Genomic DNA, 26513 nt, shown 5'->3' with positions numbered 1-26513 from the left:
GCTGTGCCCATAGGCCAGACCAGGTCCAGTTGGTGCAGAGCCAGACCAACTATCTCTGAGAACCTGCAGGCCTGGACTTGATGAGAGGGAGAATGACAGGATCAAAAGGCTCACTTAAAGGCTTCACTCACTACAGAGACAATAATACTTACCTACTTACAGTATTCCTTGCAAACATTGTTAAAGTAGATTAACATTTTCCGCATAAATGGAAATGCATGTTTTTGGTGCGCTTCCTGCAGTGGTTGTCTTGCAGCCTGGTTAATAATTTACTATTGTGGTATGTGGGTCTGTGGGTTCAAGTTGAGAAATATATTTGCCTTTACAGTTTATGAATGAAGATAGTCTCCATAATATATGAATATATATATATATACACTGTTGACTGTGAGTGTATGGGCTTGTGGTGTGTGCCCTTTATGTAAACCAGTCAGCCAGGACACACACTGTGCTCTGCAGGCAGAGAGGGCATAGGGGAGCCGCTACCATTAGGTGGGGGCTGGGAGGCAGGCAGGCAGGATTGTTCTAAACAGCAGCGGGAGTGAAGAATGCACCCCCTGCCGGACTGACCTTTGACCTTGCAGTATGTAGGCCTTGGGGGCGACACACACACACACACACACACACACACACACCCACACCCACACACCCCTGTGGAGAGACAATGCTGCAGATACCTATTGAGTTACCCTGGCTTTTACCTCCTTTACAAACCCGTTGCATTCTTTGCTAAATAAAAACTAGCATGGCGGAGCCCAGCCATACAGAGTCCAAGTTTGGATTAAGAGCCTGCATTCAGAGAGCAGCTTTTGTGCTTCAACACACAAGGCTGGAGGGGAAACGCACCCCTCTCTCTCTCTCTCTCTCTCTCTCTCTCTCTCTCTCTTTCTCTTCCTCCCTCTCTCTCTCACTCTCTTTTTCCACTCAGCTATTCCCCCTAAGCCCTCTGACATTCTGGCACCTGTTTTCTTCACAAAACCGTTAATTTATCACTGAATTATTAACTAAGAGCCCCACAATGTGTCTGGCACTCTGTGACACATCCTGACTGGGGGGTTACCATAGTAACGAGGTCTTTATGGCAAAAAGCAATTTAGCCCTGCATATCTGTGTGTACGAGCAAGGGATCCACCACCCAAAATGGTTGGGCCCAATGAATATTTTAGGAGATAAATATGATACAGCAATAACATGCTGCGTTTTAAAGAGGCAGGACTGATGTCTAACCCTGTGTGCATGTCAAGTATGAGAAAAGGCTTTTTTTCCTTTTTCCTGGAAGTGTGTTTATCCGTCGTAAGAGGTTATATAGTGCAGGAGAGCCCCAGTAATGAGCCCAGTGGAGCGGAGAGACGCAAGAGGCCTGGGATGTTCATCAGTGAGGAGGGGTGTGAAGAGACAGGACAGGATGAGTCTGTTCCACGTATAGGAACATGGCTTCTATCCAAAATGTATTTCATCCAAAATGTTTTTCTCTTCCGCTATCTATTCTTGAGAGAAAAATGCATGTGAATGAATAAACGGCAGTGGTTGTGGACTGTATTGATGTATAGAAGATGAAGGCAGGTTTGAATCCAACTGTGGATGAGAGTGATGGGCTCTGTGATGAGAAAGAGCTTGATTTCTCTGCTGTCTAGATGTGATCTCTCAAGACCCCCTGTGTCTTTGGGATGAACATGAAAAGTTCCCTTTTTTTTTTTTTTTTTTTTTCTTCTCCCAAAACAATGCCACTCTGTTTCTGACCTTTTCTCCTGGTCTTCCTTCCACAGTAAAGCTTTATGGCTAGGGCTAAAGCAGCCCGCAGACAGACTTTAGAAAAAAGACCCAATAAATGATGAATGCCTTGGTGAGCGAGTCTAAAGGGGGGCTGGACAGACAGACAGACGTCCCTCCTAAGCCTGCTGAAAGACAGCAGGAGACACCAGAGCTCTCATGCCTTTAAAGGGAGGTTCCACTCTTTTTTTTTGTTGTATTCTTTATTATCCTGGTTTAACCCTGACCCTGGCTGTTTAGACCAGACCGTTTTTTACTGCAATGATACTGGTTATTCATACTGTACTAGCAGTCCCTCCTCAGCCTGCTTGAAGACAGCAGGAGCGACAAGCGCTCGTGTCTTTAAGCACTGCGAGCTTTACATCCCACCAACAAGGTTTTATGGACTGAAACGAGTTTGAATGATCATCTGGCTGTCGTCCCTGCCATGGGATATTAAAGGGGTCCGTCTCCATTCCTCTGTAGTCTTAGAACATCATCTTGTTCTCGCCCCCCGTTGATATATACAGTACGTCTCAGTTTAAACTATAAAATCAAATCATACTGAGACTTGAATTTGGTTTCCTCTGCCTGCCCGCTACACTCTGATAAATGTGGAACACATTACTGATGTTCTAGAACGCAGTAAATTCCTCTTGAGGAAGTTATTTGAGGAGCATTTTTTTGGGGCTTTATAGTGAAAGACATTGAGATTGGACTTGTGATTTGATTAAGCGAATCAAGTCTAATTATGATTCTGGTCGTTCATCATTAGTGGTGGAGACTTCACAAAAACATTTTTTTTTTTTTCAAAAACTTGAAGTTGGAATGCAGGAATATCCTCAGAGACCGTGTGTTTAGAGTACAGAAATCAGCAACCGTTATCAGATTGCGATATGGGTGCGTTAGTTGTTATCGTATCACACAAACTATGTGAAAGGCCAAATCTAGCCACTCCACTTTATTCTTCCTTTGTAGCGTCTTTGTAAAAAAAAAAAAAAAAAAGAGCCCGGTCGTGTTGTTCTCAAGTATTCTATTGAGAGATAAAGAACTTTATCCCTGCTGTTACCCAGCAGGGTGGTGCACATGCACTCCCTTTGTATGATGTTGAATTCCCTTTGTAACTGCCGTGTTAGCAGGACAGCTACGTTATGCGAGGGTTTGGCGGTTGCCTCAAGTCCTGCCATCCCAATGAAAGCAGGTCTGTGCGCCAGGAGTCAGGGCAGGAACAATGGGAGGTGAATGGGGGACGATGACTGGTGGAATTCCTTCCAGTCCAGCTCTCTTAGCAGGACTTGGTCTCTTCACTGTGTTCCGCCACCATGCTAGCACTCACCTGAAAACCACAATTGAAATAAGTCAGTTTACTTTCAATTGCATTTCTGTTTTCAAAGATTTTTGTATGTGTGCATTGTTGATTTCACCCAGTGGAGCAACTTTTTATGGATTTCAAAATTGTCAAATAAAATCAAATAAAAAAATGTGCCCACTCCGCCTCCACAGAGCTGCACTGGCCAGCCACTGCTTGTGAAGACCAGGGGCTGAATTCCAGCGTGGGGCTGGGGCTTTCGGAGTCTGTAGCGAACCGGGGGAGGGGAGGCCAAAAGTGAAGCAGATGTGTCTGGTCTGTGATGCACCCCAGGGAGTAGACCCGGCCCTCTACCCACCCTCCTCACCCCTTTCAAAGCACTGAGTGTTGCTAACAAAGCGCAACAGTGCAAAGAAGCGTGAAAACGATTACCATCCATGACACTAAACATGGATGTGGAGTACAAGGGGTTTTTTCCTTCCCTTTTCACCTCATTCACAACCATGGGATGGAATGCATGCTGTATAACATCACACAATTTCAGATTTGCAGATCTTTGCACAAGCATTCACAGTACCGAGTGGAGGCTACGGGGTTGTTTCTTGGCAGGCTCTGACCTCCTGGTTCTGCCATACTCGTTCACACATGCAGATCCACTGGTCCCTCAGTGGGCTCCTCCACTCTCCGTCTGCCTCCATGAGTGAAACTGCAACCATGCGTGATCCAATTAGTATGGGGAGCGCTAGGCCTAGCGCGGGACTAATGCCTGCGTGTTTGAAAGAGTAAATGGATTGTTAGTATGGATTTTCAGCTCTCCCTGGTGTCTCTGATTGACGGCGTCTCGGTGGGGGTCTGTGGCACACACACATCCAGTGTATTATGGGAAGTCTTGTGTGTTGGGGTGTCTAATGAAATCCTCCATAAAATATGCTTGGGGGGGGAAAAAGGAAAGGAGATGTGCAGTTACAGTATGTGGATGTAGACAAATCTTCATCCTCCGTCTTTCTGTATGAGGGGATGTATGATGTGGCACTCTTTTTGCTGGATTTGCTGAAAATGGGAAGAATCTGAATGATTACATTTTTTTTACGTGTTATTTCAGAGTTCTTATGATCGGAAAACTATGACTGTGTTCGGAACTAATGTGAAATACTTTTGTGGAGAGCATTTTTGAAAAACCTTTTTCTTCTTTTTTTTACCCAACCATGTCCTCAGGGATTTGTCTTGCACATATTTCATCCCTACAGTATATAATTAAAACACACAGCACAATGGGACATCCGATACTTTGATTAAGTCAATCCCTGAAGAGTCAAATGAAACATAGGCGCACCACAGAGATCTGTTTTGGAGCCGCTGACAATGTGAAGTAGGTCACAGATTAGCCTGAGCCTAGAGGATATGTTTAGAGTTGACAGGATGATCTATGAGAGTTTGTGGCGTATGGTGTCACCATCTTCTGTATGTTTATTGTCTCTTCTTAGAATTGATCCCACTTTGAACAGTTAACTCCAGCATTTGGCTGTCTACAATATGGATGAGTTACCGTATTTGGGAAGCTATCAAAGGGACCACTATGGCTGAAGGAGGAGAATAAGTATATACTGCCTTGGTGCAGATGTCAGATCCTCAGGAGAGAAATTTAACAAATCTTGGTATTGTTTCCAACAATTTAACACGCCACTAGAAAAACTGTGGGCCTATTTGCCCTTAGGAATATTGTGACAGCAGAGACTCCTCATCCTCTCTGTAGGAAGGAACTGAGTTGTGCAGCTGAATTCAGACAGTCGAACCACAATTTACACACAACATGATGGCACCAGAGTGACATGAGTGGAAATTAATGGCTGTTCCACCACCTCTACAGTATGAATCACCTTAATTTCCTTTCGAGGTGCTGAGATGTGTTTGGAGCTGGTAATGAATTCAATGTCGGTGATGTAACAGTTGTAATTATCAGGCCCTGTCATCTGCCCTGAAATCATGATAACACCTCTGATAGCATTGACATGCACACACTACTCCAGCCAGATCGAAAACCCAGGAGTGATTTAGGGCCGCGTGGTGCTCTGAACTGCAGCCAAAATGCCAGACAGGCGTGATTCAGGAACGCCGTAAATTAGCGGCAGTGAAAAGAGGCTGAACTGGCTCCGAGGCCTCTCTGTTCTCCAGCTCTTCAGGCTCAGACCAAGGTGGGACTTGGAGAGGTTAAGATCTGGTACACATATAACATGAAGACTTTCTGTACACATACAGTACATTACTGTAGCTACATCAACGTTGAATTGCTTTAAATGCTATGAAAGGGTTTTCGCAGTTCACATCCATGCCTTATTCATTATTCTATTTAAAGAACAGACAGCAGTTTTTCGGTAACACACAATGCATGCTATTGTAGTCGAGGCAATCCTAAAACACCTGCCTGTTTTCACTATTATCATATTAGTACTCTCCTGTCTCTGCCAGGACACTACTGGGAGTTGACATCTGAGCTGTTCCTTGACATTTCCCAGCTAGAGCGGATCCAAATCACCCTATCATTCTCTACCTGTCATTGCCTTCTCATGTCCCCCTTCTCTCTCCGGGACACTCGCCTACGTCAACAGTCCATCCCAGCAGCCCCTGCCAAATGACACCGGCCAATTGAGGCAGCTTATGTACACACTATATATAAGGCTGTGTGAGTTTCACAGATGCAGGTGACGTCGGTTATTTGAGAAAGTCACAGTTAATGCCCCTAAAACCTCATTGATTTGGTTTGGGACAGTATACAGTTTCCAGAGGACAGGGGGGACGCATGGTGGAACTGTTGACTCTGGCAGGGCCTGAGTTTTGCTTTGGAAGGACTTCCAGACGGACTCGGTCTAGAAGGCCTTTGGTCCTCTAGCCTACCCACTGGGACTAGAAAGCATTCAGGCAGCCTGACCAGAGCCTGCTCACAGAGAATAGAACTATCTCTATGGGCCTTGTGGGGTTTGTCCGATAGTAATATAATTAGAAATAGCCCCTCACACCATGGCAATTAGGATCTTTTTAATTGTTTAAACGTCCTAATGGTACACTAAAGATTGTACGTCTGTACACCCACCAAGGAATGTTGGGAATATCCATTCAATGAATTATAATTCTATGGTGTGACCACACAGAGTCACACAGTAGAGGGGTCACCATGCACTCCCCATGGAGTGAACACACACCATGTGAAACACCAATACCTCAGAGCGGTCTGAGCCCGCCTGTGTATCAGAGCGTTGACTTGGGCTGCTGGAGTGAGGTCATTGTTTTCATTAGAGGAGAAACAAAAGGATTCTATCAGCCTCAAGCAGAAGTGTAACTGAACCCAGAAGAGATGTGTGTGTATGTGAGAGAGAGAGAGAGAGAGAGAGAGAGAGAGAGACTCCTAGGTTTGGCTCACCGCAAAAATGACTTCAGTGGACCACACAGCTTAAATTATTAGGCCTGTATTTCATCCCTACCTTTATTGTTTCTCCACTAAGGAAAGGGAGTCTAGCTCTCTTACCCAGTCCTCCAAAACTGGTGTTTCTCAGGAGATAGTCCTTTCAAGGGACTACCAACAATCTTCCCTCTGATATGGAAAGTGAGTTTCGGCTGCATGAAAAGCCAGATCTCCCCTTTGATGTTGACGACTACATTGAACATGTTCACTATAAATAGTCCCAGCTCAAGCACACTTTTGTGGCTGTAAAGAGTGAGAGCCAGATTGTATGTGGTACATTTTATATTCATATCAAGCAGCTGTACACCATAGCAGTCACCGTAATTCGATTTAGAGGTGTTCATCACTCAAAGGCCTGTCAAGGTAGGCCTCACAGATATAATCCTGAATAATTCACTATGTTATCCTTACTTGGGGAGGGTAAATGAAAAGCCGTCCACAGTAGCAGGGGCAGAAGTGTTGCAGAAAGGCTTTTGTCAAGTGTGGATTTTTCAGCTGCTACTGTACATCCTCATGTGCTTTTATTCGTAGAACAACAGGAGCAAAACACTCCCCTTGAATTTCCTCCGATGCCAGCTTCTTTAAAGTTAGATCAGCACCTGCAGCTGTGTGATTCTAGCCTTCTACTAATTCACCGCAGGGCCCACTACACTGCTGTTTTATTCAACAGACCACATATCCAAATCCCTTTTTTCTTTAGAGAAACAACACCCCCTTAGATACATAGATACTTGCCGGGACTTCAGTTGGCTACTTTTTATTTATGGTAGCAATAGCAAAAATGGTTTGACTTTGTCATTTATTAGTTCTCAATGAAAGGTTTAGATACAGTAGAGTCTGTTCTGCAGTACGTCAACCAAGCAGTGGAGGCTGGTGGAGGTAGAAATAGAAGACGGGCTCGTTGTAATGCATGGAATGAGAAATGGTATAAAACGTGTGTGTAATGCATGGAATGGAATGAGGAATGGCATCATTACCATTCCTCATTCCATTCCATGCATTGCAATGAGCCCATCCTCTGATTTCTACCTCCACCAGCCTCCACTGCAACAAAGATATCATGAACTCGTGTACAAACGATGTTGACCATTCTCCTCCAGGTATTTAGTTGATATGCAGGTGTTTTTAAGGTGTCTTATATACTCACTGTTTTCCTCTCTTCGTTCTCCCTCCCTCTCTCTGCACAGATGAAGCTGTGGAACAAGTACAAGGTGACCAGTATCCCCTCGCTGGTGTTTGTGGATGCCACCACAGGGAAGGTGGTGTGTCGGAACGGCCTCCTGGTGGTGCGAGATGACCCTAAAGGTGAGTCATCACCACCGACGTCAGCTTTGACAGAAAGCATGGATGCCTGCTTTACATACGCACACATGAGACACACACACACACACACACACGCACACATGACTAACACATGCGCACACACACACACACACACACACACACACACACTCTAACACACACTGTGATATCGTCATGCCACATCATTCATCATTTCGGAGAGGAGGCCACATTTTACAATTTGTGTTTCCCACATGCAATATCGTTGCAACTTCTGGCATTGCATGACTATTACAGAGTGCCCTCTCTCACTCCCACACTCTGCAAACCTATAATTGATTGTGCTTTAAAGTGGAGCCGGACGGCCAGTTAGCATGAGGCAGGACTTGCATTCCACACTGCTTGAGAGGATGTCATCTTGTGGCCGGAAAGATCTCCAATATTTTGACATCCTGCTCTTCAGACCCTTATTGGCCAACATGAGAAAGCCCCATTAGTCATGTGATATGAGGAGGCAGAGCCGAGGGAGGCACCTTGGCAGTAGAACCCGTGGTGTGGCCCAGGGAATGGGTTTCACATGAGCGCCATGACAGACCCTCTGTCTGCCTAATGAATCCCAGTTCTAGCGACAGTATTATTTCCATGATTCATTAACTGCAGCTTGACGCGACTGGATGTGGGCAAATAAGAGACATTAATCTTCTCTCCCCATCCTCTTTTAGTGTTGTACAGAAGGAGGTCGTGTGGCGCGGTAGCAGTACGAGGAAAAAGGAGTGTGCGTGTGTGTGTGTGTGTGTGCATGTGCGTGCGTGCGTGCGTGCGTGCGTGCGTGCGTGAGGAAGGGGACCACAAGCAGCTAGTAAGAGTGTGAGGTAGGGTGGGGTGGGTGAGGATTCAGGACCCCCCGTTCAGTTTCAGTGTTCTGAAAGGCCCTGCTGGAGTGGCGGAGGACTGGCCTGGAGCGCCAGGATGTAGTGCACTTTTACAACCCTGACAACCCGTGTCGACATAAAGGAATGTTTACAGCCCCTGTCCCGCAGCGTTTCATTTAGGATTGCACTTCTTTAGGCTCGCTCATCCCAAATGCATCTCTAGTGCCTGACACTGACAATGAAGAAAGCTTGAAAAGCGATGAAAAGAAAAGGAGAGGAGAAAGAGAGGGAGAAAGAGAGCTGGGACATCGCTGACTACACGCTGGATGGGAAAGGGAACTACGTAGGCATTCAATCATCATTAAAACCACATTCTGCATCTGTTGTGCGGCCTGTCCTGCTTCCAAACGCAGATCACACAGACGAGCACAAAAGAGCCTGTGAGTGAGAGACACACTCGCTGGGTTTGAAGATGTATGTATGACAAATGTTCGGCACATATGCATGTATTTAATATCTAATAGCCCAGCCAGAAGGAGGGAGTGCTCTGGTTTTGAATGGGGGTTTGTCAGGAAAAGCTCTCTTCAGTTCAGTAACCAGACCCTTTGGCCCTCTCTCTCGCTCTCTCTCTCTCTCTCTCTCTCTCTCTCTCTCACCCTCCCTCACCCCCTCTCTTAGGCCTGGAGTTTCCCTGGGGGCCCAAGCCCTTTGTGGAGGTGGTGGCTGGCCCTCTGCTCAGGAACAACCGGCAGACGACAGACAGCAGTGCCCTGGAGGGCCACTATGTGGGAGTGTACTTCTCTGCACACTGGGTGAGTGCGTGCGTGCGTGCGTGCGTGCGTGCGTGCGTGCGTGCGTGCGTGCGTGCGGGCGGGAAGCCCCCTCATTTTCCTTTTCAGGCCTCCCCAGCTGTCCTCTGATGTGAGTTTTAGCACTAACAAAACACAGAGACATCAGTCAGAGTGAGGGCAGGGCGGCCAGGGCACAGTAGGAGGAAGCAGGAGCGAGGCAGGAGTTCTGGCCAGGGGCAGGATGTGTAGCTGGGGGGCATGACCAGGGCAGGACTGGGGCTCTGGAAGGTTGGGGTCTATTGTCTGAAGCTGTGGTTATTCCTCTCGTCTCTGTCATCACCTACTCTGGCCTTCTAAAGTGGGCACCACACCCTCACAGCATCAGGCCATTGTGTCTCTCTCTCTCTCTCTCTCTCTGTCTCAGTGCTGGCTGTGCTCTGCCCATCCGTGCGTAGGGCGTGACTCAGTGATGCATGAAAGGCTTGTGTCACTGATGAGCTGTTCTTGCAGCAGATCTAGGCAGCAACCAAGCCTCCCTACCAGCTGTGCAGCAGTGCAACTCCTACCCCTAGACTAGCACCACACCATGACGCATTCAGACTGTGTCAGGATAGCTTCCCAACCCACAGAAATTGAAAGAACACACTTTTCTTTTTTTTTAATGTGCTGTGTTTTTATCGGCACATTCCCCCCGTTTACCAGCGTAAATATACCCACCGTTAAAAGAACATTACAAGCGTGAAAATGCTCTGCACCACCTGGTCCTGGTGTCCATTTACGTGTGGGACACTTTGATTTTTTTCCTTTTTTCTCTTGCGGGGGGGGGGGGGGGGGGGGGGGGCTTGGTCGACCCCGGGCAGGATAGAGGGGGCGACCCATTTCCTACTCTCACTACGCGTGTCACTCACTGCGTACTGTGTGTGTATAATTGAGTGTTTCCCATGTTTGTGCCACTGCGACTGGGAAAAAGAGAAAGGAAATGTGTAGAATAAAAAGAGAGAATATAAAAGAGACGGGAGACTGATGAGGAATTTGGCCTGAATTTGGTCTGGTTGTTTTTCTCCTCCACATCTGAACGCCACCCAGTCTGCTCCCGCAGCACAGTCAGCCTGGTGCTGTAGCACTGGCCCTGATCCTGTGGGAGTGGAGACGCGATGAAGTCATTCTGAGTGCCTGGCTTGAGAGGAGACACACACACACACACACACACATACACACACACACACACACACACACTCAACAACAAATGCCTCCAAGCCAAGGCAGTGCTGGTGTTTTAAGAGCTCTTCTTGAGTACTTAGGTTCTCACATTTGAACAGCCCAAGGAGACAAAAGGTGATTTGTATTCCTTTCTAGTGAGGCTTTGGTGGTGGCCTTCAGTGGAATAAATACAGAATCAGGAAACCTACCCCGGGCAATGTTCATCAATACATCTGTCATAATCTTCTTCACACTGTCCATAATGTTCTTCACATTGACTGGGAGCTGATGTCATTATGTGTGATGTGTGTGTGTGTGTGTGTGTGTGTGTGTCTTGCAGTGCCCTCCATGCCGCAGTCTGACTCGTGTGCTGGTGGAATCGTATCGCAGTGAAGGAGTCGGGTCAAAAGTTTGAGATTGTGTTTGTTAGTGCTGACAGGTGAGACTCATGCAACACACACACACACACACACACACACACACACTCATGTGCTTTCAGGTTGTTAATAGGCTGAATAAAGGGAGGTCAACATTGTGCTAATGGTTGTTTTGTGTTTGCAACCCCAGCGTCGGAGGAGTCCTTTAAGCAGTACTTCAGTGAGATGCCTTGGTTGGCGATCCCATACTCAGACGAGGCTCGCCGATCACGACTCAACAGACTCTATGGAATACAAGGTAAGTTAACCACCGCCTGTACACGTTTTAGATGTGAGATGGACAGGAGACAGTTTCCCAGACCCGGGTTAACCCTACTGTAGTTGGATGAGGAGGGTTAACCCTACTGTAGTTGGATGAGGAGGGTTAACCCTACTGTAGCTGGATGAGGAGGGTTAACCCTACTGTAGCTGGATGAGGAGGGTTAACCCTACTGTAGCTGGATGAGGAGGGTTAACCCTACTGTAGTTGGATGAGGAGGGTTAACCCTACTGTAGCTGGATGAGGAGGGTTAACCCTACTGTAGCTGGATGAGGAGGGTTAACCCTACTGTAGCTGGATGAGGAGGGTTAACCCTACTGTAGTTGGATGAGGAGGGTTAACCCTACTGTAGCTGGATGAGGAGGGTTAACCCTACTGTAGCTGGATGAGGAGGGTTAACCCTACTGTAGCTGGATGAGGAGGCGTAATCTGTGTCTGGGAAACTGCCCCGATCTAGGGTTTATCATTTGGCTTGATGTGTTGATGTCGAGAAGCGGCACAATGGCGGGCCTGTGTGTGTGTGTGTGTGTGTGTGTGTGTGTGTGTGCGCGTTTGTGCATGTGAGTGTGCATGTGTGTGTGTACGTACGTACATATGTGCTGGGTAGGGAACAGTGAACAGATAGCCCTGCAACATGAGGAATGTGGGCAGGTAATCAAGTTTACTGGTCCTCTCGCTATGGAAGGGCCATTTCTTCAGCCTTTTTTCTCTCTCCCCCTCCCTCTCCCTCTCCCTCTCTCTCTCCCTCTCTCTCCCCCTCCCTCTCCCTCTCTCTCTCTCCCTCTCTATCTCCCCCTCCCTCTATCTCCCCCTCCCTCTCCCTCCCTCTCTCTCTCCCTCTCCCTCTCTCTCTCCCTCTCCCTCTCTCTCTCCCCCTCCCTCTCCCTCTCTCTCTCCCTCTCTCTCCCTCTCTCTCCCTCTCTCTCCCTCTCCCTCTCTCTCTCCCTCTCCCTCTCCCTCTCCCTCTCCCTCTCTCTCTCCCTCTCTCTCTCTCCCTCTCCCTCTCTCTCTCTCCCTCTCCGTTGAGAGGAGGGAGTGTGGATGCTGTTAAAGACTGCTGGCTCTCTGCCTCTCCTGCCTGGTATGTGCGGAATGCATGCAGGATGAGTCGATACTGCCTCCCCCCCCCCCCCCCGGACTCTTACCCCAGCTATTCAGACCAGCCCCCACCATACAATCCCACCACACACACACACACACACACCACACACACCACACACCCTCACGCCCTCCCAACCAAACACACACTGTGCACTCTGTGTCTGTTTCTGATAAGGCTGTTAATACCGCAGTGAGATCGTAATCTGAAAGATGGTAGGAGAGAAAAGGGTTGTGTGTGTAGAAAAAAAAAAAAGGAAAAAGAAAGCAAATCCTGAACAGTCGACCCAGAGGGAGTCTGAGCTGAGAGCGAAAGGGTGAGGTGAGTGTGAGAGATGGAGAGAGAAAGTAAAGGCACAGTTGACGGAGGGGGAAGAGTGAGAGTTTTCGACGAGAGGAGAAGAGGTTGATCAGAGCCTCAGAGGGTCTGAAAGCTCCCCTTCACCTCCACACCACACAAATAAACAAACTCAGTGGGAGAATAGAGCATACACATCACTCTGTGGTGAGGGGAAATGGCAAAGACGGAAGAAAATGAAAGCAGGGGATCTACAATAATAAAATAAAAACATTCTCTCTCCCCATCCTTCCTTCGCCAGGTATTCCCACCCTGATTCTTTTGGACACAGAGGGTCACATGATTTCGCGACAGGGCCGCGTGGAGGTGCTGAACGATCCAGAGTGTCGGCTCTTCCCCTGGCACCCCCGGCCTGTGCTGGAGCTCAGCGAGTCCAATGCTGTGCAGCTCCACGAGGGGCCCTGCCTTGTGCTCTTTGTGGGTGAGTGCTGGTCCCTACTGTGCAGCTCCACGAGGGGCCCTGCCTTGTGCTCTTTGTGGGTGAGTGCTGGTCCCTACTGTGCAGCTCCACGAGGGGCCCTGCCTTGTGCTCTTTGTGGGTGAGTGCTGGTCCCTACTGTGCAGCTCCACGAGGGGCCCTGCCTCGTGGTCTTTATGGGTGAGTGGAGTGGCATTTGTTGCCTGTGCCAACCAAAACTTTCCACCTGAGTCAAAGTCTGTTAAAAAAAAAAAAAAAAGGTAGATAGATTCAAAAGAACATCAAATAGTACAAGTGGAGCAGTTTGAAAGTGTGCAGGAGCAAGGGAGGGCATGTGATTAGTTGTTGTTGAGTGTTGTGTCGGTCTGTGTGTTGGCAGCGAGACAGAGATTGATGCCACACTCTGTTAAATGGCTTTGGCCAAAGTGGACAGGAGAGCAATCAGGCGGGAGGACGCAGTCAGAATGGAGTGACGTGAGGGTGCACAGTGATGACCTCATAATTCCAGGCCACCCCGGCCTCCTCAGTGAATAGATAGAGGGGACGGGGGGCCAGTCAGAGGCCATCTGCTCTGCTCCTTTCATCCTCTTCACTCATCTGGTTATCTGTCCGTCCACTCGTCCTCCCTCCCCTCTCCTCCCTCACCTCTCCTCCCTCACCTCTCCTCCCCTCCCCTCTCCTCCCTCACCTCTCCTCCCTCACCTCTCCTCCCTTCTGCTTTCACTTGTCTCTTCCACTCCTCTGTTGATGTGTCTGCACATTCTTCCTCTCCTCCTGGTTGGTTTTCTCTCTCTTTCTCATCCTGTCCTCGGTCTGGTCTTTTCATACTTTTTAACACCTAGTTTTCTCTCTCTCTCTCTCTCGTTCGTTCAGACGCGGAGGAAGAGGGAGAATTGGAGCCGGCCAAGGAGCTGATCCAGCCAATCGCAGAGAAGATCATGGCCAAGTACAAAGCCAAGGAGGAAGAGACGCCGCTGCTGTTCTTCGTGGCTGGAGAAGTGAGAGACAAAGAACCCACATACACACACACACACACACACACACACACACACACACACCCACAGCTCTAGCTTACTTGGAAGAAATTCACGCCTTGTCCAATACTGTCTTAACTTTGGGCTTTTTTTTTTTTTTTAATTGGTGTTGCATTCCTGTGTGAGAACAACCTCACAGTGAGTGTATGTTTGGTAGGCTGAATGCATGTTCCGGTGTGAGGCGCCATCTGCTTTAGTTATCACATATATCAAGACATCCTCTGGTAGGACATGCCTGTACACACAGACATGGAAATAAGTGACTGTATCAAGTGAGGGGGGCCCTTTCGCTTTGAAAGAGAGGCACACTCTCGGGGGCCAGATTTCAGCTGGTTGCCTCCGTGATGATAGGAAGAGCCAGAGGGTGCCAGCGAGCTTGTCCTCCCTCTCCCCAGAACAGCTGTGCTCCCTCCTTTCCCTCCATCCCCCCGTCCATCTGCCCTCTGTGTGGGAGGGAACATGGAGTTTTCATAACTCTTGTTATCTCTTGTTTTCCCTTCTCGACCTTTCCGGAGCTCGCGGAGTTAGCGGCGGCCGTAATTACTGGATTAGCTGTTTACCCTCCCAACTTCCCACCCCCAGTCCCCCCACCCCCCCTCTCCTCATCTCCCGCTCTCGGTGCTCTACGTTTTGGGGAGGACAGGCCCTGGTGTCCCATGTCACACGACATGGGCCTGGCTTGGGTTTCAGCCATGTGTTCCCTGTCTGACCCCCCGCTGTCTTTCTGCCTGAGGCTGAGTCTGCTCACCCCCTCCCTCTGATATCAGCCTTGAAATGCCAACCACAGATAGAGCAAGGACACAGTCGTTCACCTGTCCGACGCACACACAGACACACACATACACACACACACACAAACACAAACAATGGGCAGAGACAGCATATCTTTACCTTATTGATATCATGGGTTTGTTGAATTGCTTGCTAATGTTTTACATCTGGACCCATTCTGAATGCTGTTGCTTCACTAGAAGAGACTGCAGCATAGCATGCTCTCCAGTAGTAATACCAGTGTTGGAGTGTAGCCTTATGTTCACTCTTCTGGAACCTTTTTAGAGCAGGTCTAGTTTCCCACCATCTGGGTCTGGGGTCAGGGGTCAACTGATCTGAATTCACCAGCCATGGTACTGTTCAAGATTGGCTTCTCTGATCAACATGTCTCCCCACCATACCACCATGCCACCATGCCACGGGCTCTGTGTTACCCCAAGCAGAGGCTGAGGTTACAGGCCTTCCCCCCAGCCTCCTGGGCCGGGGCCTGGGTGAGGCCTGCTGCTCTCTGGCCAGCTGCTGTGTTGGGTTTACTGTATCAGTGAGACAGCACTATGCTGGCTGGCAGCCCCACCGGGGGAGCCTAGCCTTCACAGTATGACAGGGGATCTTATTACCTCACCCAATAAGTCATGCAGGATCTTAGAGAACCTGACAAGTACGATGGTTACAAGATACAGTACAAGAAAAAAGGTACAGTAGGGCCTGGGACTGGTTTGTGTTTGTGAATGAAGAAAAGATACAGAATGTAGTTGTACTGTATGTGTTTTGTTGTCTGTAAATACCTTCTATGATATGTTAGTTGACTTAAAGGGCCTTGAGGCTTGACCCCTTACCAGCTGTAGCCAACATATACCCCTTTCACACTACAGAGCTAAACCAAGCTGAGCTGTACTGTGCTGGCCTGGTTATATGTCCGGCATAGTTGCTGTAACAGTGCTAGAAAGGCCAATGTGAAACGGAAATAGTCGAGGCAGCTCATAAAGGTTTTGGGTTGGCCCTGTAGCGTGTTGGCCCTGTAGCGTGTGAAGCCTTGAAGAGTCTCGGGTTGTGCTTGGTGAGTTTAGTCTGCCTATCTCACCTGCTAGCCCTGACCCCTAGGTGAAAAGGTTGCATAGACACACATGCCTGCATGTAGTATGAAATAGGCAGGATTGGCACTCCAATGGTTATTTACACCTAAGCAATGTAGGTTTTAATATGGCAAAACGCGAAAACGATAAAACAATCAAGTGAAATAGGCAATATTTCTTTCACAACTCTTATGTTGTATAATGGATTAGCTTTACACCAGTTCAGAGTGTTATCTTCCAGTACGTGCATTTAAAAGGCGTACCTGATCCAGCCTACAATCACAGGGCATCCTGTCCTCTGACAGCAGACTCACAGCCTGAGTCTCCTGGTTATTCAGGTTCATTCTGAAGGCTATTGTTCAGCCAATCATATCCCTGCCAATTGGATTTCACAGCGTACGACAACGCTCCAGACTCTCAAGCTGACCAATCAGGAAGGTGCTGTCATGGCCGTCCAGCCAATGGGAGCCTCTTCTCTCTGCAGGGAGTTATCTTATGACCACCGTCTGCAGAATGCCACAGTGTCACAATGGGCAGAATAAACCTGACATTGTGCAGCACAGATAGCATGCTCCATATGGTAAACACACACACACACACACACACACACACACACACACACACAGGACCTTATCACGAGTGTGTAGTGACTGCAGGGCAGGCCACATAGCCCAGAGGCTCTCTTTGTCTTTTTGTTCAGCTCGGGATGCAGAGGGCGGGTGGAGGGGGGAGGGGGGATGACGAGGGGAATGGCAGTGTGTCTCTCACAGAGCAGAAGTTTACACACAGTCACACAAAAGAAGATGCATGACTTTACCACAGAGGAGAGATTGTATCTCACATCTAAGAGCCTGGAAAGAGCCATACTGACAGACTCCTCTTGTGATTTCTCTTTTTGTGGTTCTTTTCCACGTCCGCCCCCAGGACCTCTCTACTATGCTACCAGGATCTATCTATCTATTTATCTATCTAACTACAATCTCAGTTTGCAAGAGAAGCCATTTCGATGTGAAGAGTCACAGATTTGTGTGGCTCGAGAGATTAGCTCATAGCATGAATCATCAGTGAACAATATACACTCTCATGGGTGTAGCAACACACACTATTACTCTTCCTGGTCGTGAAGGAACACTCATGGTTCAGATGCAGTGATCTGGAGCCGGGTGAAATTCTGGGTAGATTCGGAGGAAGTGAGCTGTCCACATCCAACTCTTAAGTGTTCCATCTGCTAGCAGTTTTGCAACAAGTTGAGGTCACAAACTTTGTGTTGGCATACTTGTCCTTTTTAGGTAGCGAAGCAGCCAAGCTGCTCTTCGAGAGTACCGAGAGCTGATTGTGTGATTTTAAAATGAGTTTGGTTTGAATAGCATTGCTTCCACATTTCTAGATATCCTGGAGCAAGTCAGGCCCCCCCAAAAAGAAGGGGAACGTCTGAGTGTAAAGCTGTGATTTCATGAGAACTCCAAGCCTCTGCAACAGCGCCACTCTGTGGTCAATTGATTAAAAAAAAGAAATGTTTTCCATATGAGATCTATCACTGTTCTTTTCCAAGTCTCTCTCACCCAGAGGGCTTAGTAGAGGGAAATCAGATTATCCTGTCATGAAGGGGGTGAGAGACCGTCTCGGCCCATGTCAGATACAAGTCTGACGACAGGACTGAAATGTGTGACCTCACATAAATCAACACTTTGAATCCTCTTTTGAAAGATAGAGAAAGTTGAGCCTGGAACTACAGTAATCTCTCTCTCTCTCTCTGTTGAGGAGGAAAGGCTTCCTCCAGAATGACTAACGGTTACAAGTGTACATTGTGCCAAACTAGTGCTGTGTGTTATTTCCTCTCTTTTTTGAATCATTAATTGTCCTTCCAACTAGAGTGGGTTTGGGAGCTGCCTGCCTGTCTGCTGTGGTGTTACAGTGAGTTATTTATTTGTGTGTGTGTGTGTGTGTGTGTGTGTGTTCGGTTTATGATTGCAGGGGCTGAAAACTGAGTTGTTAACGGGGTGAAAGGTGAGGTCTTGCTTCAGGCTAAACAAGGGTTGGGTCTGTGTACAGTCTAAGGGGCTGCAAAAACATTCAGGAATGGACATCGGTCAGCCCCAGACAACCCTGCGAAAAGCTCAACCAAACCCACACCCTTTTGATCACAGTTTCTCACCATACATGAATATATGCACTCTTCACACACACACACACACACACACACACACACACACACATGCGCTATTCCAATACACTCTGTCGTCTGTGAAGTCTCCCAGCCTTGTACACCATGAGTAAGTCTTTGAAGGGAGCCATGTTGTTGGACCCCCTCCTGTTTCCCTCTCCTCTCTCCCCAGCAACACTTCCCCCATCAGGGTGGGGGTAGGGGGGGTTAGGCACGATGGAGCCCTGGCTCACTGGGCACGCTGCCTGCCTGCCTGCCTGCCAGCCAGCCAGCCAGCTTGAGGACAGAGCAGAGAGAAGAAAGACTTCACCAGTCTTCAGAATCACACAGGCATTAGCTAATAAGACAGCCTTGTACTTGTGAATGTACTGAGTCATCATGTGCCGTGGTTTATCATTGTGTGCTGCTGTCCCAGTTACTGTATCATGCCAAAATCAAGTCACAACTGATTGAGAGAAAAGAAGGCTCAGTCCATTCATAAACTGATCTAGTGTGTTATTTTCACCTCCTCTACCATGACGGTGTTTTCACACATGGGACAAACCACTGATCTAAAACCAGTGGAATAAACCATTGTTGATCATCTGTAAGCGACATCACAATTGCAACCTTGCAATTTGATGAATCCTAACTGTGCTCCATTGCACATCCCATTTTCAGTCTGTATTATAAAACATTTACATGATGATATATATTTATGATCTGTTAGCTGTATCTCCATCCCCTCCCCCATCATCACAACCAAACTGTCTTTCTGTTGACAGGATGACATGAGTGACTCACTGCGCGACTACACCAACCTGCCAGAGGCGGCGCCACTGCTCACCATCCTGGACATGTCTGCCCGGGCCAAGTACGTTCGCGATGTGGAGGAGATTACACCGGCCGTGGTGGACCTGTTTGTCAGCGACTTCCTGGCCGAGAAGCTCAAACCAGAGCCTATCTAAAGAGGAAGCCTTAATGCTGGGGTCCCATTTCTCCACTCTTTCATCTGAAGTTTACACTCGTGCTCTCCCTCATATGGATCTAAATGGGAATGGATTGGTGTTAGAGCACATGCTTAGACCAATCCTTTGCTTTTAATGTCCTTGTGGGGAAGTGCCCCAGTGCATACTTCAGGAGGAGGTTGGAGAAATGGGATGCAGCATAGATACGGGACTGAAACCCACACCTCCATCAACCCTGACCTCCCTCCCACCACAAGCCCTGCCTCCCTGTTGTCAGACTCCCAATTCTTCTGCCCCCCCTACCCCCACCCCCCACCCCCCCCACCCCGCCCCAATCAGTCAGACTGTTAGAGAAAAGCCTCACTTTTTAACTTTTTTTTTTTAAACATGTCCTTCTCTAATGGAGTCCTTCTCCTGTGGTGCCTTGCATTGACTATAGCCACCTACAGTAATATATACAGAGATTCTGTTGCTTTTTCTGGCTGCCTGTCAATCGCTTGTTTTTGTTCAGTTCCATTATTAGCATTTCTTTATACTCAAAGAAACCCACAGTGATCCAAATGGACTTGAATTGTCAAATGTCTCTGTATTGCCTTTTACTTTCATGTTATCAATGAGCCCCGCTTATGTTTTCCAAAAAATGTGCTGAAAAGAATAAAATGATTGCAACCAATATTCAAAGTTCTGTAGTTGTAATTCACGCAATGTACGCAGTCCAGACAAATGTCCTGAACTTCAGTTTGATGTAGCTGATCTGATCTGATCTGTGTTTTTATGTTCTTCTCTGTATAAAGGTGCTGCATAACAGTATGACAGATGTGCATACAGCATAAGCCTAACACAATGTTTTGATTTCCCTGTTTTTAAAGGTAATTTTCAGAAAAGTCTCTATTTGCTTGGACTGGATTGTTGTTTTTTATTGCATCTGGCTTTGACGTGTTGATTGAATGTGTTTTGATATCCAATGTTTTGTTCTCTGTCATGATATGCGTGAAGGTCAACTCTACCCAATTGTTATGACGGTTGGTTTCCATCTCAACTGTGATGACATTTAAGAGGATTTTCTGTGAAGGTCCCCTCTACTGAAAAGGCCAGATATTTTTAAAGGCACAAAACATGGCATTTAAAATCAACCTTAGTTGCTAAGTGTTGAAAGTATGAATTCACATGTTTCTGTTACTCCCAGGTTGTGTCTCTAGTCATGACTTCACAGCCATTAAAATTCACTGTCAAGCACAAGTGCACAACTGTCTTTTCTAATGTCAACTCCATCTCTGTGTGTAAGAGTTCTCATTCACTTGGTCAATGACTTACATGCAAATACAAAGAATAAAAACAAATCATTTATTGTGTATACAACAAATGTATACATTTAGCCTCAACAGAACCTATTCAGTGTCAACCATTTTAAATGTATTGTGCATCAATGATGATTCCAGACATACTCTACAGTCAATAACAGATGGAAAACTTTTGATATATATATATATAAAATATTTGATATGGTATTACACACAATAACGCATTGGTTTACAGTAACAGCAAACTCATATATGAATGGAAACCCTTAGCTATTTGACCACACATTTTCTTTCATGAATTCCTGCGGTTTTTATATTTACTTCCGCATAAAAACATACAGTCCAGCTGGCCTCCGATAGGGCGCCAGGCGCCACCCTGTGGTTACTAAGATAATTGCATCCATACATTTTCAGAGAAATGTTGCAGTGGATTGACAGGCTATACTATGCCCTTTGCTTAACAAACATACACAACACACCACCTGTGGTGTCCATTCTTGAGAAGTATTCATCAGTCATGGCTTAATTGATCTACCCTTTTCCCTGAAGTATGCACTAACCCTAACTCATATGAATTTGGAATCCACATGGGGTTGTGCACCATTGCCTACTTCAGGACAAGGGTGGAGAAATGGAACACAGTTATCTGGTTAATGTTGGCCACCGCAGAAGAGGGTAAGAGATGCTTCCAAAGCCACACTGGCAGGACATTTAGTAGACAGAGGGGGATATACAGACAGGAAAGAACACATGGAAATTAAGTAAATGATGTCACTCGTTGAGCAGACTTAATTCCACTTAACTTTTTATTATAAGCCGAGCAAGGCAAAATATGGAAATTAAATCCATCTAATTGAGAGAGACATTATGAGAGTCTTAAAGACGTGACAAAATGTGTGCACATGGAAAAAGTGAACAACACCAGAAATGACACTCAAAAAGACTTCCAGGAAAATCATGGCAGTTGTCGCTGGAGTTCAGATTTAGCTTTCCTGCCAGACGTCTCCATCCAGTTTAACAGTTGCCTCCTGCCTTCAAACAAAAGGATGCTAGCCGCCACGGCCGAGTTCAGACTGTCCACCCCCGCGACCAAAGGAATAAACAGTCTTTGACCGGCGGTTCTCTCAGCCAATTGGACAGCTTCCAGACTCAGTCCGTGCGTCTCTCCACCAATCACAACCGCAGAGCTTCCCTGGGCCCAGCTCTCGTGGTACAGTTTGGTTTCCAGTGTTGGAAGTGGAAGTTCTTCGTCCTCCTCATCGGAATCGTCATCCGTATCAGAGTCACTGTCGTAGTCCTGGTAGCGTGTGTGTTTACGATTAGGCCTGTTGCTCACCCATCCACAGTCCCCAGGCTTGGAGGGTAGGTTAGACTGGCTGGCTCCTTGGGAATCTGCTGCTTCTCCTTGTCCCTCGGAGCCACTGCAGTTATCTGCCACGTGGACAGTCACTGGGTTCAGGAGGTGGTCTTGAACATCATCCCAGTGCAGGCTGGGAAAGATGGGGAGACGGAAATGGGCGCCCATTGCTGCTCGCAGCACCTTAGGCTCCCAAGCGTCGACGCAGCCTATGAGAAGAAATGTTGTAAGATACTTGTTACTACTTGGTAGCAGAACTGTTAAGGGTGGTATACTGAATCTCATACCCCACCTGTTTCCCCCCAAAGTGTGCACTTGTGCATTACCCTACATGGATTTAAAAGCATAGAATTGGTGTAAGTGTGAGCTCTTACACCAATCAAATGCTTTTAATTCCATGTACAAGAGTGCACACTACAGGGGAAAGGTAGGGGAATTGGGATGCAAGTATAGTGTACTGTATACGTTTATTATGTAAATGTTTCCATCATCATCTTAGTTCATCAGTACCTTTGGTGAGTAAGACGTTGAGGCAGCCAGCAGCAGCTGCACAGCGCAGGATGGTGCCCAGGTTCCCAGGGTCACGCACGTTGTCACAGATCAGGGACAATGGCAGAGACTGACCACGCTCAGGGAACGCCAGGCGTGATGGGTCCGGGCGTGAAAATATGGCTAGAGGAGGAGAGGGGACATATTGAATACTCAGTATGAGAATACAATTTAGTGGCTCGAATTCAATTAACAATTCAATATAAACAAACCAGTATCAAAATGTTTGATTAATAGGCAGTCAAAAGAAATATAAATGTAAGTGATATTCATTCAAGTAAACTTGTCTCCAAATGAAAAGATGCACATCGGACCTATCACTCCCTGCGGAGACACGAGGCTGGACCAGATCTTGATGTCTTCAAATTTGACTTTGACCAGTGTGGCCCTCTTCAGTTTGTCCAGGGGGAGCTCGCTCAGACGCTCCTCTGAGCTGAAGAACACCATCTGGGGGTTGGCTCCAGCCTCCAGTGCGTCGCAGATCAACCGTCTCCCCTCCAGCAGAATCTTACCCTGTTGCTCCCGGAACGTCCTGGAACGAGCGATACTCACCACCCTCCTGGGAGACAGAGAGAGATGGGATGGATGATCACATCGCTGTTTAACACTCCAATCCTAAGATACTGCAGTTGCAAATGAACGTGAAAACTTCGACACAGGCCTAAAGTTCACTGGATGCATGTAGATAGATGTAGTACAGTTTTACAATGGCTAACCTCATGGAAGGAGGGACACTGACAATGGAAATACAAAAATCAATGCAATACTTACGCCAATCGTTTATCACCAGGGAAGGCCGTCTCGAATCGCAGTCCTGCTAGTTGGTCGTTTGAAGTGGTTGCATGTTTCGAGGCTGAGGATACATTGTCACTTCTTATACTCAATGACTTGGTGAGGATATTTCTATCAGACGTCTCTGTTTTGAAGTTGTTGCTGTGCTTGACATTAGGTTCCTTCACATGCTTGTGCCCAACTGCCTGAGATATCTTCTTGCCAACAGTATTTGACCTCTGATGCGATGTTGTCTCAGAATCAGGATACAACACCTTCACAGGTTTCCTTTTCAATGCTCGCACATATCTCTTTGATTCTACAATGTAATCGTTGCTTGTTTTCATAAGTGCACTTCTTTCTAATGTAAAGAGATGCCATGACATGCTTCTCATGAACGCTGCCATCTTCGCTGTGAGCGGAAGGGGGAGGAACTATGTGATTGACAGTAGCATTGGTTGGTTCATACCATTGAGAAATGGGGGGGGTTTAAAACGTAAAATGGACAGTAAAACGTGTTTTTTCTTTGGTAAGAATGATCTTAACAACAACATAAACATTGTAATTTCTAGTATCATTAATAAATGTTATAGTGAAATATGTATGATTTGTAGGTTGAAAAACACTTTATGAGTAGCATAAATGTTTCCGCAAACAAATCGATACCAGAGCAATCAATTTTGAGGATGCTCAATCAACATTGAGCTTGGTGCTGCAGTTAACATGGCTTTGAGGCGAGCCTTGCATTTCGTTTTCAAAGTGGGCGACAGGGCCAAAACAGCAACCTTCTATCGAGATGTACTTGGCATGAAGGTAAATTTATTTCGAGTTCCTTAACATCATCATGACACACAGATCAATCGGCCCCAGAGAAGATGACACTTCGTTGCTGATTGCACTGAGCACACATATTTTTGCACTTGTTTGTATTTCTCAAAATGTCATGATGCTCGATTGTAAACTATGAAAACTGTTATAAAATACATGTGATTGGGCTTTATGTTTAAACCACTCATTTCAGATTTTACGTCATGAGGAGTTTGAGGAAGGCTGCAAGGCATCTTGTAATGGGTATGCTGATCTTTAAGTTAAACCTCTATTTGGACTTTACACGGTTGTTGCCCAATATGCTCACTTTACGTTGTCTAGAGTCATATTCTGGTGATGATACTCAACCGTGTGCTATTATATATATATATATATATATATATATATATATATATATATATATATATATATATATATATATATATATATATATATATATATATAATTCATAATATGTTTTTCAGCCCTTATGATGGAAAATGGAGCAAGACTATGGTCGGTTTTGGTCCAGAGGATGATCATTTCGTAGCTGAGTTGACATACAATTATGGAGTGGGAGAGTATCGCCTTGGCGATGACTTCATGGTAGGAAGATTTTCATGAATATACATTGAATGCTTAATATCTCCTCAAGCTTTTGAAAGTTGTAAAAGCAATATATAACCCAAATTAATGCCAGGGTGTCTGTCTTCTATAGGGGCTCACTCTGCAATCAAGCCAGGCTGTCAGCAATGCCAAGCGGCTTGGTTGGCCTCTGACTGAGGTGGGAGAGGGTCTCTTTCTGGCTGAGGCCCCAGGCGGCTACCGCTTCTACCTAGTGGACAAAGAACAGCCCCCCAAAGGTGGGTCACCAGAAAACAGTACTCTCTGTTTCCCCTTTTTTTAAACACAAATGTTTGTCTGTGTTTACATCTATTGTTGACTTGGTTGAAGATCCTGTGCAGAAGGTGTGCCTGGCAGTGTCAGACCTCCAGAAATCAACACACTACTGGTCCTCCCTTCTGGAGATGAAGGTGATGGAGAGAAATAAGGAGAAGAAAACAGTGCTGATGGGATTCACAGACACTCAGGTCTGTAAGTGTGTGTGTGTGTGTGTGTGTGTGTGTGTGTGTGTGTGTGTGTGTGTGTGTGTGTGTGTGTGTGTGTGTGTGTGTGTGTGTGTGTGTGTGTGTGTGTGTGAGAGACAGAGATAGAGAGAGTGTATTTGACTTGCACATCTCCATTTTGACCTGCCAGGTCTACATGGCTGTGTGTGGTTGTGCAAGTGCATGCAAAAGAAAGCATCCTGAGGCTGTGTACTTGAATGTATGTTTTTACTCTAAGTGCAGTGTAAACTGGAGCTTCACGACATTGGTGGGACAGTAGATCATGGGACAGCCTTTGGACGGATAGCGTTCTCATGCCCACGTGAGCAGGTGAAGTAACATTGCCATAAATTCAAGGAAGTCAATTTTGCAATCACTTGACAATCAAAACTGAACATTTGATTGTGTTCTTCAGCTACCTGATATTGAAGCCCAGATGAAGAAAGAAAACCATAAAATACTCACTCCATTGGTTAGCCTGGACACCCCAGGGAAGGCTGCAGTGGAAGTTGTCATTTTGGCTGATCCAGTGAGTGCATGAGCAAATAAGTTCATTGGTACAACTGATGAATTATTAATCTTCCAAATATATTAACTCTCATCTGTGTGGTCTAGGATGGCCATGAGATTTGCTTTGTGGGAGATGAGGCGTTCAGGCAATTGTCCATGATGGACCCCAGTGGAAATGCATTGCTGGATAAGGTTGGTATATTTCTAGCACATAACAGCAAATCCAACTATACCTTGCCTTCTGACAGTGTGTACATGGTCTTTAAATGTTTAACCTGATTCTTTTTTAGGCTATGTCTGAAGATAAAAGCAATGAGTGGTTTGCCAAGCACAACAAGCAGAAAGCTTCTGCGTAAGTGCTTGGAGACAGCCATTGTGGGACATTCCCAACATGGACATTCCCAACTAATCTGTACTTGGATGTGTTTGGAACAGTCTAAAAGAGGTGTTTGTATGAGACTGAAAGTGTGTCTGTAGTTCACTCATAATTCAGTCATACTGCGGAGAAATACATTTCAAGGAGAAGCTTGGTAAACTTGGACTACTATGAATGAGTTGTTTTTGTATGCAATGAAAGTGTGCCTGTTAATCACTATTAGAAGAAAATAAACTGTAATAGTGCAAGTGCATGGCTGTGAATCATTGTCCATCTTAGGTCAAGGTTTGTGGAATGTGCTGACATATCTGCACGCGCCAAAGAAAGGAGATGTCATGCATATCATGTGATGTTGAAGTGAAGCTGTGTCATGGTTATATTTCAATGGGGAAATAGCATGAGCATTGTCCTTTTTGGCTCTGTCAGCCTGCAGAAGAATGTCATAATAGACATATCTGGACTCTTGAATAGGCCTTTAGGAAGGATCATAGGGAAGGATTAAACTTGTTTTTAATAAA

General features: G+C 46.5%; 3 protein-coding genes across 3 annotated transcripts in view; 2 read left to right on the top strand and 1 right to left on the bottom strand.

The window, feature by feature from the left end:
• nxn (nucleoredoxin) overlaps nucleotides 1-20484 on the top strand; it is a 49527-nt gene extending 29043 nt beyond the window's left edge. Inside the window, 8 exon segments of the mRNA XM_083685281.1 lie at nucleotides 7703-7820; nucleotides 9347-9480; nucleotides 11000-11046; nucleotides 11048-11100; nucleotides 11230-11334; nucleotides 13053-13232; nucleotides 14103-14227; nucleotides 19036-20484. Of these exon segments, the coding sequence (XP_083541407.1) occupies nucleotides 7703-7820; nucleotides 9347-9480; nucleotides 11000-11046; nucleotides 11048-11100; nucleotides 11230-11334; nucleotides 13053-13232; nucleotides 14103-14227; nucleotides 19036-19218 (945 nt within the window). The 3' untranslated portion in view covers nucleotides 19219-20484.
• Nucleotides 20485-20543: 59 nt separating this feature from the next.
• mrm3a (mitochondrial rRNA methyltransferase 3a) lies at nucleotides 20544-23603 on the bottom strand (the record flags this gene model as incomplete). The annotated part of the gene is made up of 4 exons (XM_083684836.1): nucleotides 20544-22085; nucleotides 22387-22548; nucleotides 22740-22984; nucleotides 23197-23603. The coding sequence occupies 4 exons, from the start codon at nucleotides 23601-23603 to the stop codon at nucleotides 21475-21477; spliced, it is 1425 nt and encodes a 474-aa protein (XP_083540962.1). The 3' UTR covers nucleotides 20544-21474.
• A 304-nt stretch (nucleotides 23604-23907) lies between these two features.
• On the top strand, nucleotides 23908-26186 carry glod4 (glyoxalase domain containing 4). The gene is made up of 9 exons (XM_083685349.1): nucleotides 23908-24009; nucleotides 24218-24267; nucleotides 24489-24609; nucleotides 24722-24866; nucleotides 24958-25094; nucleotides 25353-25439; nucleotides 25525-25638; nucleotides 25725-25811; nucleotides 25910-26186. The coding sequence occupies exons 1-9, from the start codon at nucleotides 23920-23922 to the stop codon at nucleotides 25973-25975; spliced, it is 897 nt and encodes a 298-aa protein (XP_083541475.1). The 5' UTR covers nucleotides 23908-23919; the 3' UTR covers nucleotides 25976-26186.
• The last annotated feature ends 327 nt before the right edge of the window (nucleotides 26187-26513 follow it).

Source organism: Argentina silus (genome assembly GCF_951799395.1).
Source record: "Argentina silus genome assembly, chromosome: 14".
NCBI classification, from domain to species: Eukaryota; Metazoa; Chordata; class Actinopteri; order Argentiniformes; family Argentinidae; genus Argentina; species Argentina silus.
Note: the sequence above shows the minus strand (reverse complement) of the source record. Positions and strands in the feature narration are given on the sequence as shown.

What these genes read in the sequence shown, in the direction of transcription:
- glod4 (XM_083685349.1), top strand. Translation starts at nt 23,920, where the DNA reads ATGGCTTTGAGGCGAGCCTTGCATTTCGTTTTCAAAGTGGGCGACAGG. An exon ending in GCCTTGGCGATGACTTCATG is followed by an intron (nt 24,610 to 24,721) that starts GTAGGAAGATTT and finishes TGTCTTCTATAG; the next exon opens with GGGCTCACTCTGCAATCAAG. An exon ending in TGGGATTCACAGACACTCAG is followed by an intron (nt 25,095 to 25,352) that starts GTCTGTAAGTGT and finishes CTCTAAGTGCAG; the next exon opens with TGTAAACTGGAGCTTCACGA.